This window comes from Phyllostomus discolor, chromosome 3, assembly GCF_004126475.2.
Source record: "Phyllostomus discolor isolate MPI-MPIP mPhyDis1 chromosome 3, mPhyDis1.pri.v3, whole genome shotgun sequence".
Lineage (NCBI taxonomy): Eukaryota > Metazoa > Chordata > Mammalia > Chiroptera > Phyllostomidae > Phyllostomus > Phyllostomus discolor.
Genome location: NC_040905.2, coordinates 61,147,714 through 61,161,330, shown reverse-complemented (window position 1 = coordinate 61,161,330; position 13,617 = coordinate 61,147,714). Strand labels below are relative to the sequence as shown.

Sequence of the window (13,617 nt, the reverse complement as noted above, 5' to 3'; positions counted from 1 at the left end):
TTTATTTCACTTAGTGTAGCCTTCATACTTTCATCTGCTTTGTGACCAAAATCAACCATTTCTGTGAGCATCCTGATCACCAGTGCTTTGAACTATGTATGTGATAGGTTTGCTATCTCTTTGTTGCTTAGTTGTATTTGCTCTGGTGTTTTGATCTGTTCTTCTGTTTGGACCTTTTTTTTTTGGTCTTGTTGCCCCTGTTATGAAGTCAGGGGCAGAGCCTTAGGTATTCACCTGGGCGGGGCAACCCAGTCACTGGGTTGTGACACTGTATGTGGGGGCAGGGTCCGAGAGGGAACAATGGCACTTGCTCCGCTCTCTGTCAGCTTTCAGTCCCTTCCGCCACTTCCCCCAAGCAAACTGGGCCTTTCTGGTGCCAATTTCCGTATGAGTGGGCTTGTGTACGTTTTAGGACCCCATGGGTCTCTCCAACGCACTCTCTCGTGAAACTGGGAGTGGCTCCCTGCACCCCACAAGTGTTTTCAATTGGTGATTTGAGGCTTTATTTCCCATCACTGGGAACCAGAGTTGCATGATCTGTCTGGCTCCTCAGCCTCACCTGGTCTATTTGCACATGAATGTGGGACCACCTGGTCAGCCAGCTGCCTTGCAAGCATTGTCTCGCTTCACGATTGCCAGCTCGCTGGGTCTGCCCGTAGCCATCTTGCACCCAGGGTGCCTTGCATGCCTGGTGACACTGTTTTTTGGGCCACAACCTGTCTCTGCCCGGCCATCTGACTCCACCCCGCCTACCAGTCTGGATGAATGTGTCTGCTTTAAGCCCTTGGTTGTTGGACTTCCATACAGTTCAATTTTCTGTCAGTTCCGGTTGTTATTTTGTTTCTAAATTGTTGTTGTCCTTATTTTGGTTATGGGAGGAGGCAGTCTGTCTACCTACACCTCCATTTTGGTCAGAAGTCCTGATTCCCATTATTATGTATATTCTCCCTCTTCCTTTTTTCTGTGTCTTTTCAGGAAAAGAATCAGGGAATTGGCATAGAGTTAACACTAGTGCATTCCCTGCTTTTCTCCTGATTTCAGTTTGTTTGGACTCAGGATGGCCCACATTCTAACTTCAGTAACTGTGCTAAGAGTACTAGACAAGCTTCCATAGACAAAAAAAGAAGGAACATTAACTTATTCTGCCTTGTCATGGGTATTAAACTGTCATGTCTTCATGTCTCCTTCGAACATTTCTGGAAAATTTTTTTCTAGAATGTTAACAAAGCCCTGTGTCACGTCTGTCTAGGTCTCATAACTAGTCTATGAAAAGTGCTTCCAAGCAGATATAAATTTAAGAGGGAGAAGGAGAGATCTAACTGTGTCTCGGGATATAGTGCCAGGCTGACTCTGGTCAGTCCCAGCTCATCGTGGTAGTGCCAGGACTACTCTGCCATTAACTGGAAATTTGGAAAGTATTTCCCAAGTTATTGACTGTGTTGAAAGCGCTTTAGATATTGCAGGTTGGCATAGGTACACACTGGGTCTGAGCTTTTTCAAAGCAATCTGGACTATTTAAGAGCCTCTAAGACTTTGTGGTGAGGATTGGTGGTATAAAGCAACAAACTACAGAGGGTCCTAACTCTGAAGTTTCTTTCATACTATGTTCCTCCTAGAATAACTGAAAAAAGGAGGGTTAACAATAGAATCTTGGGAGGATATTAATATAGTCCAGATGACAGATTAAGAATCTGAGCCCAGTCTTTCAGGATAAAAATGGAAGGGGAAGATACATTTGAGAAAGATTTAAAGACATTGTGTTAACAAGATTTGGTGTCGAGGAGGTTTTTTCCTTGAAAGTGTAGGTAAAACATTTGAAATGACCAAAGCCTCTCTGAAACTGAAAACAGTTCAGCATTAATGTTTAATTTCTTACTATACGTTTTAGCCATTGTAGGTGTTTTATGAATCCTTTCCTCAGCCTTTAAAAATATTGCTCAGAAATATCTTTGTCTCAGGACAATGAACTTTTATTTCATGGCTTACTTATAGTTTACATACTAGATCTTAAACATCAGCCCTCTTCACTATCAATTACCTGTTATTTCCATGGAATTTTAGTTATCTAGTTAGACAAGCAAGACTTAACTAAAACCCAGAAAACTTTATCTCACAACTGTTTCTTTGTGCTTTTAAACATATGATCGAATTGAAAAAGCCTTTTCCTTAGACTGAATGTATATTGTGGATAAGAAGTATAAACAAGATCATCAAAATGTAACAGTATTATAAAAGTATTCAAATGTTTACCTTTTCCATACTATAGAAATAGTATTTAATCTGTCATGACACTGCTATCCGATTTTAAAAATAAAAATTTTAACCTTGTATGAAAGCAGACATGAATGTTTTCCACAACCTTTGCATCAAAAAAGTTTCCATAATTTTTACCGGTGAAACATATTTTTTCCTTTTATCTATTTTGTGGCTGAATAATAAAGACTATCTGTTTTAAATCATAAATGAGCTTTTACAATAAGCTTAAATTTTAAGATTTTGTGTCATAATTATTATCTTTTTCTCAGTTCCTCTCCTTGTCCTCAACTGCACTAGCCCGCTATCATTAGGCTCTTGTGATAATGTTGTTTTTCAATTACGTCTGTTTAATTGAAGGACATCTCAATCCTTCAGAGGTACAGTAGTGCATATATGTGTACATACATATGAGAATAAGTGTAGTTGTAAGCATAAAGTAAATTCATATTTTTATTATCCAAATAAATATAGTTTTAAAGTGACAGAGCATTAAGATTAAATGATCAACACTGAATTCTCAGGGGTCAAGGGTCAGGGAATTCTAACTACAGTGATTCCATTAATTTTCTTTAAGTATTAAGACCCTTGCACATAATGTTCTTTTACAAGGAGAGGCCTTTTCTACACCTCCTACTTGCACATTTAGTGGCTTCCTCCTGTGCATTGCCTTCACATATTATACACATACCTTATCAAATCTTACTATATAGTCATTTATTTATTTCTCTCTCTCACTTGCTGGAATCCTTTAGGTTTGGGACCATGTCTTACTCATGTCTGCATTCCTAGATCACAGTGCCTAACACATACCTACCATTCAGTTAGTGATTATCAAACATGCCTTCTTTCAATGAGTAATTTTTATACTCAAGGAACCTAGGTATGAATGGGAAAATTACCACAGATATCCTTTTAAAAAGCATTTTGCATTTTAAAAATGTTCCATAAATTGATTTACATACAGCCTTTCAGTAATGCAATCCACTTGCGTACATCATTAACTTGGATAATTCTGAGTTATTTATAATTAAAGCACTTTGGGATTCAAATTTATTAAGAAATGTTGAGACATAGGAAAAGGCATATAGAGGACCATGATAAACAGTCATGCACCCACTATTCAGTTTAAGGACCAAAATGTTACCAGTTACCAGTACTGCTAAAAGTACACCTCTCACCAGCTTCATCCCACCTCTATTCCCACTCTGGATTTGGTGACGTTGCTCATTCCAGCACATTCCCTTACACTTTCACCACCTATACTTGTAATTCGGAACACTATATAGCATTGTATGCCATATTTTCAAACTCTTATATGGATAATATCACACTGTGGTTGGTATTCATTGCTAACTTTTTCCTCCTCAACATTATATTTGTTAGTTTCAACCGTGTTGATAACTATATTTTTACTTTTTCATTGCTCTGTTCTGCAGAATAGATTTAAGTAAGCATTCTCCTGGTGATAGCCATTTAAACTATTTTTGGTGGTTTTAATATTACAAATAAAGTTAAAAAGATGCTTTAAAAAGTCCTTATTAATAATCCAACAAATGGTATAAATTTGGAGGTTTAAACTATTTAGGGGAAAGATTCTACTTCTGATTTATGTCTTTACATTTTTTTGCCTAATGTTTGGGATCTAGCAATAAATGTGCTAATTGGATTTCTGTTTGCTGAATTACCTTGGGTATTTTTTTCATGACTGACTTTGCTTCTAAAGAAAATTTGAAGCAACTTACAGTTAAACAGAAAACACTTAAACCAAAATAAAGGCAAGTACCATGTTATTTCAGAAAAACAACTAAGATCTGCCTTATCTAAGTCTAAGGATACCTAGACCTCCTTCCACCAAAGATTACTATCCCTATATTATTACCATATAAAAGAGTTACCTTTTACAGGTTGGCAATTAATTTTTAATTTAATTTCGACCTAAATTAAGGAAGATAAATTGTCAGAATACATACCAAATTGGCATTCATTCTATTTTTTTCATTTTCATGTTTTTTTCCCCATGGGCACTAATTTTTATTTTTTTGATGAATAAAAATCATGTACATTTAAGGTATATAGCATGATACTTTCATATGTGTATACACTGTAAAATGATGACTGCAATCAAACCAGTTAACATAACCATCACCTCCCATAGGTATCTTTATGTGACTGTGTTGTGAGATTACTTATTTCTTCCCGTAGCAAATTTCAAATATACATTATTAAATGTAGTCACCTTATTGTAGACTTAATGTACAGAACTTTTCATCTTATTACTGAAAGTTTGTACCCTGTGACCAATATCTTCCCTTTTCCTCTAATCCCCAGCCTCTGGTAATCATCATTCTACTTTTATTACTACAAGTTTAACTTTTTATTTTTTTTAATCCCACCTGTGAGTGAGATCATGTGATATTTGTGTTTCTGTGTCTGGTTCATTTCACTTAGCACATTGTCTTCCAGATTCATTCATTTGTCACAAATAGGAGGATTTCCTTCTTTTTTAGGGCTGAATAATATTCCATTATATATTTTGCCACATTTTTAATTCTTTTGTTGGTTGATGGGCATGTAGGTTGTTTGCATATCTTGGCTACTGTGAACATTGCTGCAATGAACACAGGAGTGCAGATACTTCTTTAAGATACTGATTTTATTTCCTGTGAATGTATACCCAGAAGTAGAATTGCTGGATCATATGGTAGTTCTATTTTTAATATTTTGAGGAAACTCCACACCATCTTCTATAACAGCTCTACCAGTATGCAATACATCCCCACCAAAAGTGCACAAAGACTCATTTTCCTCCACATCTTTGCCAACACTTGTCTTTTGACCTTTTGATAATAGCCATCCTAACAGTTGTAAGGAGGTATCTCACTGTGGTTTTGATTTGCATTTCCCTGATGGTTAGTGATATTGAGCACCTTTTTATATACCTGTTGGCCATTTGTATGTCTTCTTTGGAAAAAATGTTTACTCAGTTCCTTTACCCATTTTTAAATTGATATTTTGTTTTGCTGTTGAGTTATATTAGTTCTTTTTATATATTTTAGATATTAATGAAGAGATTAACCATGTATCTGATAAAAGACATCCATTTTAAACTTTGAAAAATTTATTTTGAATAGTAATCAGGCAATAAATCTTTAGACTTCAAACCGTTACACTTTGAAAACAAGATGTATAGACAGTGGAGAATGGCAGGATGACAAGATATCTAGCCAACTAAAAACCAAATCACGTGCAGATAATGAGTTCTGACATTTTAAAATTTGTGACAAAATACTTTTAGAAGACAACTCACCTGTCTCGGTTTCTATCAGTGAGGGAGGTCCTCTGAAAAACAACTGCTCAATCCCTTTATCAGTGTTTGGGCAAATTGCTAAAATATCTAGCCTTCTCTAGGCTTTACTGTATTTATAAATTGTAGTTATTGGCCTCTACCCAGATTCAGATGTTAGAGATTAGCCCCAAAGCTGAGTCCTAATTGAAACCGACTTAGGCAGACTAACCACTGAGCCTTTCCAAGTCACCTTGCTGTAATCTGTTTACATTTCACCGAATGACACACAGGAGGGCGCTGTGATAAAGACCTTTGATAAAGGGCCCCTAAAGTCAAGGTGTATGTTTAGGGTGTCATGTTTCTCAGTCCGTAGAGGTGCTTTCGTAAGTTAAGAAAATATATTCCAATCTCATGTTAGACTTAGAACAGACATTCCAGAATAAGACTGTTTCATGAGGAAATTGAGTGGCCTGTGGCCAAAGGAGGTATTGGTTTTCTCTTAAATTCTTTGTTTTCATAAAAAGGCTCTCTGAATCTCAGAATGTATTTGTTGCAAGATAATTCAGTCTGAATTCACTTGCGCTCAGAAGTCTCCTGAAAAGCCTTCCTTAAAGTTTTATAGTATATGTTTTACAGATAACACATACCTGATGAATTTTGAAAAGTTTCATATGCCATCAATTTTAATAATCAGAGCTGGGTTTCCAAAGCCTACACTTTTGGTCACATGGATTCTATCATTATATTTAAAATATAATGATATTTTAAAAGCAGCAGGAAAATTTTAATAACACATCTTTCTTAATACTGTTAAGAGGCAAATGCATAGCTGTAAACTTTGGTTTTAAGAGGTTCAGCTTCAAATGAATTTTCCTTTTTATAAGCTTTCTCGCAGTTTAGATATGCTGCCATCAGGTGGTAGTAATATGTCATATCCATGGGGCTCCATCTTACCCCACAAAGATTTGTATCATGGATGGACAGACTTTTATATAAAAAGTAAAATAACATAGTATATCTGCTTCTTATCAGAGCTAAGGATACCTTGAAAGAACCTTTAGAAGCAGATACGTATTGGAATATTCAATTGGACATATTTTCTCATTTCCCCATTTATTTATTTATTGAATGAAGAATTTTGTGTTCTAAAAATTTTGAAAATATAGAAAAATAAAATTAAAAGCCCCAAATTTTATCATTCAAAGATAATTGCTATTAACCTTATGTTTTATTTCCTTCCAGTCTTCTTTTATATGCAATTTTAAGTATGTTTTTATTTTTTGGAGTAAAGTTCGATGGCAGGAAAAGGTACTTAGCTGTAGTAACAGTATTATAGTAACAGCATATCTGTTTTTCAACTTTTAAAATTATAAGCTCATTGTATCTGCTTTGTCACTTCTTAATATTCCATTTATTGAAGTTTTCCATTATTTTATATTGCCACTTGCCTATTTTTAGATAATGTACATTTCTGGTCTTCAGTCATCAGAAGTATCCTATCTCAGCCTTCCATCCACAGCCTGTCAAGAAGGCCATTATTTCATTGCATCTATACTTGATTTTTGTTTTAACACAAAATAATTTCTAATTTATCTCTGAGCAGCTATGTATCTTATATTTCCTCTGTTGCATTTGAAATGAAATTTCCAGAAAATTTTAACTTTCAATTTCAATTATGAATGAAAATATAGACTTTGTTATTATTGCCATATCGTATAAACATTTTATAATTTTGTAAATTGTATGCAACCAGGTACCCCATATAAACATTTCAGGGCCTGTGATATTATAAGACAGAGCGACTACCTACTTCCTACCAAAGTAACTTTTTCTTTTCTTTTTTTTATAGCTTAGAACATTGCATTAAAGAAATACAATCCGAAGTTAACAAACAATGTCCAGATGTGCGTCTGCAGACAACAACTGACTGTTTTGAATTGTTAAATAACTATAATTCATCTGAGTTACCTTCTATTCCACCTGGAGATCTGATAAACTTTCTCAAAACACTGGTAAAAAAAAAAAATCTTTGTTTTGTAGTGAAGTGGGGTGGGTGAACAAGAAATACGGTTCCTTCCGTTTCTATTTGTGGTTATTTATTTTAGTGTCCATGTTAGCCTGCCATATCTTGGGGTTTGGGTTTGTGTCTTGTTCTGTTTCTGTATCCCCAAGTGGACTCCACTGAGCTATTTGATTTTTTTTTATGATGTTTATCAATAAAATGAAATTTTATATAGAGATTAAACATAACTCCTGCGTGATTTGTGATTTAACGTTCATCACAAAGTATGTACCACAATTGTCTATCAGAAAAGTTTATATTTATTATATTTTGTGTTCTTCCACAACTAGTCATTTTCTCTCTGTGCTCATTATTAAGCATAATAAGATCACCATTGATTTTATCTGTTAAGTAGCCTTGTCTGTCATTCTCTTTATCCCTAACCTGCAGACATGTCCAGTTCTTTTAATCAAGGCAGCAATTTATATGAAACTATTGTTCATTTGTGGAAAATTATTACATTGGTTATTTCTTGATACTGACCACCCTCTATGTTAAGTAAATTTTTGGTTATTTCATCACTCCTATATCTACAAGGGTGCTTAACTTGCAAAACAGTTTCCCAAAGCGGCAGCACAAGTGTTACAAAGCACTATTTCTGTAGCTATGGTTTTGATTTAATTTAGGAAAAAAGGGGACACCATTTTTGTCTAAACATCAAACACTGGCTAAGGCAAATGTGGAAAATATCTTGAGGTTGTAGATGGCTTGGGATGACAGAATCAGTGAAAATAGTTTTTGGCTGTTATTGCAGATGTCTCTTTAATGTTTACAAAGTAATAAAAGGAAGAGAAAGGAAGACTATGTGCCCCGAAGCCTTATTCTTTTAAGAAAATCCTCTCACCCATTATCTCTTGAAGGTGGAGCTTTTAAAAATAAATATGGATATAGTTATTCTTTTAATTTCTATTAAGAGCCATGTGTATTGAATTTCATTAATATTGATGTAATAATGCTTTCTCATTTAATTAAAAGCAAAAGCTTTTAATTATCTTTTAATTTGTCACACATAAGTCATTTTCTATTCACTGCAGGGCAAAGGGCCGCCTTAGTTTTGCTCAAATTCATTAGACTGATAGGCTTGTTTGAGACCTAGGGATTTATTTTTACATAATTGATCATGTAATTTTGAGGAAACACCACATTATTAAAATAGATACAGTTTAAAATGACCTTATTATCAAGTTTTTACATGATAAAATTGTCAATCTCAACAGCATTTTTCATACAACTGTTTTTTATAGAAAATTTTGTTTATTAATTATCTAGCTGTTTAAATAAGAAACAGGTCCTCATTATGACAATTATCCTGAAGTTATTTTTAAAATTTAAGCAATCAGATTAAACACATTTTTTTAAATCTCTGTAATCTATTATACTTTGCTTGATCAAATATTTACAGTTATTGACTGATTTAAAGAAACCCTAGATTGTGGCACTAATATGACTCACTTGCTTTATACAATTGACTATAATACTGATTTCCTGGACTCTAGCTAAGGACATTTCTCTTCTGGAAATTTCAAAAGAGTAAGTACATGGCAAAGAGAGAGACGCTTCAGCAAGGCCATGTACTTTGCGGCTCTGTAGAGTGCAGTAAGATGAACGGGGACACGGAGAATGGAGCAGGGGGTCCATGGGTTCTACACTTGACTGTGACATTCGGAAAGGAACTTAGACGTGGACTTTAATGCTCTTCTCTGTAGATTGGGTTTTTACAGACCTATGTCACAGTGTTTTCAGGATAAATAAGCCAGAAACTGTATGGAAAAGTGCTTTTTCTACAATAAAATTCTGTATAGATATTGGGTATCATTTATCACAGATACAATATTAAACTAAACATTACAATGCTTAGAATGACCTAAAGCAAATTTCTGGAATATGTCTAGGAGTTGTCCCTCATTTGGAATCACACATAATACCTGTGGTATTCTTGTCAATAAAAATTTTCAACACTAGCCTTATTTTATGCCACTTGAACTTTGCTTCCATTTTCTTATAATTAGCTTGTTGCTACCTAGAGAATTTAAACTAATTTCAGTATTAACTGAAGTAGATATAATTAAGAAAGTGAGCATGTAAAGAGAATGTGTACAAAGTCCAAAAAGAAAGTAATATTTTGTCCTTTTGGTATTCATAATTACACCTCCCATTGGTTTTTGTCAGCATGGAAAGTATAAAGGAATACTTTCATATCATCTTTTGGGGAATGATTCTGAGAGTGTTGTTTCCCCATTTTGAGTTATTTCTTTGGAGAGAACTTAAATGTTCTCAGATTAATTTCAAAGCAAAATCTTTCTTAACATGGCTCTCAAAAAGGAATTTAAATGAAAGTCTTTAAATGTGTTAAGTTTTATTTCTCAGGATAGCAGCTATTAGTGACCTCTCGGAACATACTGTATTTTAAGGTCTCCATTTTGTATGTTCATTTGGGGTTTTCTAGCAATAAGTGCACTCATTCAGGCACGGAAATTATCTACCAGGAACTAATTAAGATATGATCTTGAATTTATCTTGTCTTAGGAATACATTTCAGAAGATGTTTTACTATAGGTTTTTATTTGGAATGTGTAAGCTGCAGTTTTTACAATGCCTGGGTCATACCAAGGTCTGGATAACAGCGAGGGCTAAAATCTGTATGTCTGGGAATTGAATTGAAAATATAGTTTATCATAAGCTAACATTCTAAAATACCTTAATTGATTACATTGTACGTGTAAAAGTAATCTTGAAGAGAATCAGAGTATTTTAATTTAAAATGAATTATGAAATTTTATGATTGTAGAAATAATATTTTGCTGTCACTCCTATAGTTAATCACATTTCTAACATTATAATTTACTTTTATTAGCAAGATTTGTTGAAGAATGAACAAAGTCAAGAAGAAATGATACTGAATTTACTCTGGGACCTCTCCTGCCAGCGCAGCATTTCATTTCCATCAACTCTGAGTGGAACCTCTTTCCACGTCCTCTCTAGCACTTCTCTTCATTCTGTTGAAGATCATTCTTCTATGGATGTGATATCTATATGGGATGATATAAGACTACAACTTCGACGCTTCTTAGTTAGCAAATTACAAAACCATAATGAAATCAACAGTTTGCAGCAAAAAATTTTGTTGAAAAATGAGTGCATACAACAACTCTTGTTTCTTTATCCAGAATCAGAAGTTATAATCAAGTATCAAAGCATACAGAATAAACCGTTGGCTAAACTTCTGCAAAACTGCTTTCCTTCTTACAGCAGAGAATCAAATTTAGACATAATGACTCATGGATACCAAAGTGCAATGCTTAAGTTATACTCAGTGATAAAAGAGGATTTTAATATACTGCATGAAATTTTAGCTCCATCCTCAACAGTGAAATTCATTAAAGAAACTTACTTGGATACTATTACAGAAGAAATGGCAAAATTTCTTGCAAATTTTTGTGAACTGCAGTTCAAAGAAAGTGCTGTTGGTGTGATTAAAACAAGCAAGCGCTCCAGCAGGCATAGAGGAGCAGTGCATGCTTTGGGTTAGTGATTTTTACAATTTCTGTTTGGTTTAACTTAAGCCTTTTGATAGCTTTAAATATCTAACATTTTTCTATTTGGTTAAACCTAATTGCAAACTTGAAAATAAAGAGGAAAATAAATGTTATGAAATTTTGCAGAACACATTTCTCATATGCATTCCTTTTTCTGTAAGTAGTAATAGAAGTGTTTTCTTTCCTGTTATTTAAATTACTAAAGATAGTGGAAATATAAGTCAAAAGTATTGCCAGGAAGACTTTTAAGTTTTTTGATTGCATAAATTATTTGGTGAAACTGTATATGTGTGTATATACACATGCATATACAATAAACACACACATATATTCAGTTGTATTTACATATATATAAAATGAAAAAGTATAATTTTTAACCCATTGTATCTTCCAAAGCTGAAGTATTATTATGTAAAAAGAATTGTTGAAAATTTGTTGAAATTTGCATTAAGTGAACTTGGAAGTTTAAAATTATAATATTTCAGTCAGTCAATTCCAGTAAAAAGCTATTATGAAATACTAATTATGAATTTCTATACTATAATTGGTTATAGAGGCATAGCATTTTAACTGTAGCTGTTTCAAAAGTTCCTCTAATGTAATTTCTATAAGAATATATACAAATAAAAGATAATTTGAAAATCCCTGATTTTATTCAAAGGATAAAAAAAGGAAAGAAACTATTGTGAAGTAATAAACTATTTCCTGTCATCATTTAAATTTTTCACCAGTGGAGAAAAATCAAGGTAAAAAAATAATTGTTTTGATAATTATGATGTCATGATTTTATGTAAAATTCAGGTATATTTCTAAATAGGTTCACAAACTGTATTTTTTCAATATTTGCAAATGATCTTTTGCTAAATGCTATCTTTTTTTAATATATTTTATTGATTAGGCTATTACAGTTGTCCCATTCCCCCCTTCACTCCCCTACACCCTGTACACCCTCTCCCACCCACTTCCCTCCACTTTAGTTCATGTCCATGTGTCATATTTATAAGTTCTTCAGCTTCTACATTTCTCGTACTATTCTTACCCTCCCCCTGTCTGTTTCCTACCTACAATCTATGCTAGTTATTCTCTGTACCTTTTCCCCCTGTCTCCGCCTCCCGCTCCCCTGTTGCTAACCCTCCATGTGATCTCCATTTCTGTGGTTGTGTTCCTGTTCTAGTTGTTTGCTTAGTTTCTTTTGGTTTTGCTTTAGGTGTGGTTGTTAATAATTGTGAGTTTGCTGTCCTTTTACTATACATGTTTTCTTTTAATAATCTTTTCTTAGATAAGTCCCTTTAACATTTCATATAATAAGGTCTTGGTGATGATGAACTCCTTTAACCTGACCTTCTCTGAGAAGTACTTTATCTGCCCTTCCATTCTAAATGAAAGCTTTGCTGGATAGAGTAATCTTGGATGTAGGTCCTTGCCTTTCATGACTTGGAATACTTCTTTCCAGCCCCTTCTTGCCTGTAAGGTCTCTTTTGAGAAATCAGCTGATAGTCTGATGGGAAGTCCTTTGTAGGTTACTGTCTCCATATCTCTTGCTGCTTCTAGGATTCTCTCCTTCATTTTTACCTTGGCTAATGTAATTATGATGTGCCTTGGTGTGTTTCTTCTTGGGTCCAACTTCTTTGGGATTCTCTGAGCTTCCTGAACTTCCTGGAAGTCTATTTTCTTTGCCAGTATGGGGATGTTCTCCTTTATTATTTGTTCAATATGTTTTCAATCTGTTGTTCTACCTCTTCCCCTTCTGGTACCCCTATAATTCAGATGTTGGGACATTTAAAGATGTCCTGGAGGTTCCTAAGCTTCTCCTCGTTTTTTTGAATTCTTATTTCTCCATTCTTTCCTGTTTGGTTGTTTCTTTCTTCCTTCTGGTCCACTCTATTACTTTGAGTCCCAGTTTCCTTCCCATCACTGTTGGTTCCCTGTGCATTTTTCTTCATTTCTTTTATGGTAACCTGCATTTTTTTCATCTAATTTGCAACCAAAATCAACCAATTCTGTGAGCGTCCTGATCACCAGTGTTTTGAACTATGCATCTGATAGATTGGCTATCTCTTGGTCACTCAAAAGGATGAGTTCTGGGGCACTGATTTGTACTTCTGTTTGAGCCATCTCTCTCTCTCTCTCTCTTTTTTTTTTTTTTTTTGGACTGGTTGCTCCAGTTACGGTGAGGGGCGGAGCCTTAGGTGTTCTCCAGGGCTGGGCACCCCAGTCGCTAGATTGTGATGTTGTATGTGAGGGCGGGGTCGAGAGGGAACAATGGCAGTAGCTCCATTCTCCCTGGGACCTCAGTCCCTTCCCTGGGATCCTGGGTTGTGCGCTCTGCCCTGCTCCACAATCGCCGCCTCACAGGGTCTGCCAGCTGCTGCTTGCACACTCAGGGTCCACCTGCTGCGATCTTGCATGTCCCAGATGCCTTAATGCACTCCCGGTTGCCTTATGCGCCCTGTTCTCCGTGCCGCGACCCCGAGCCA

General features: G+C 34.9%; 1 protein-coding gene across 3 annotated transcripts in view; it reads left to right on the top strand.

Annotated features, from left to right (window-relative positions):
* KIAA0825 (KIAA0825 ortholog) overlaps nt 1-13,617 on the top strand; it is a 397,293-nt gene that overhangs the window by 63,451 nt on the left and 320,225 nt on the right. For all 3 annotated transcript variants that reach the window (XM_036020541.1, XM_036020539.1, XM_036020540.1), the window contains 2 exons: nt 7,392-7,554; nt 10,459-11,128. In XM_036020541.1, the coding sequence (XP_035876434.1) occupies nt 7,392-7,554; nt 10,459-11,128 (833 nt within the window). The remainder of the gene's footprint in view (nt 1-7,391; nt 7,555-10,458; nt 11,129-13,617) is intronic.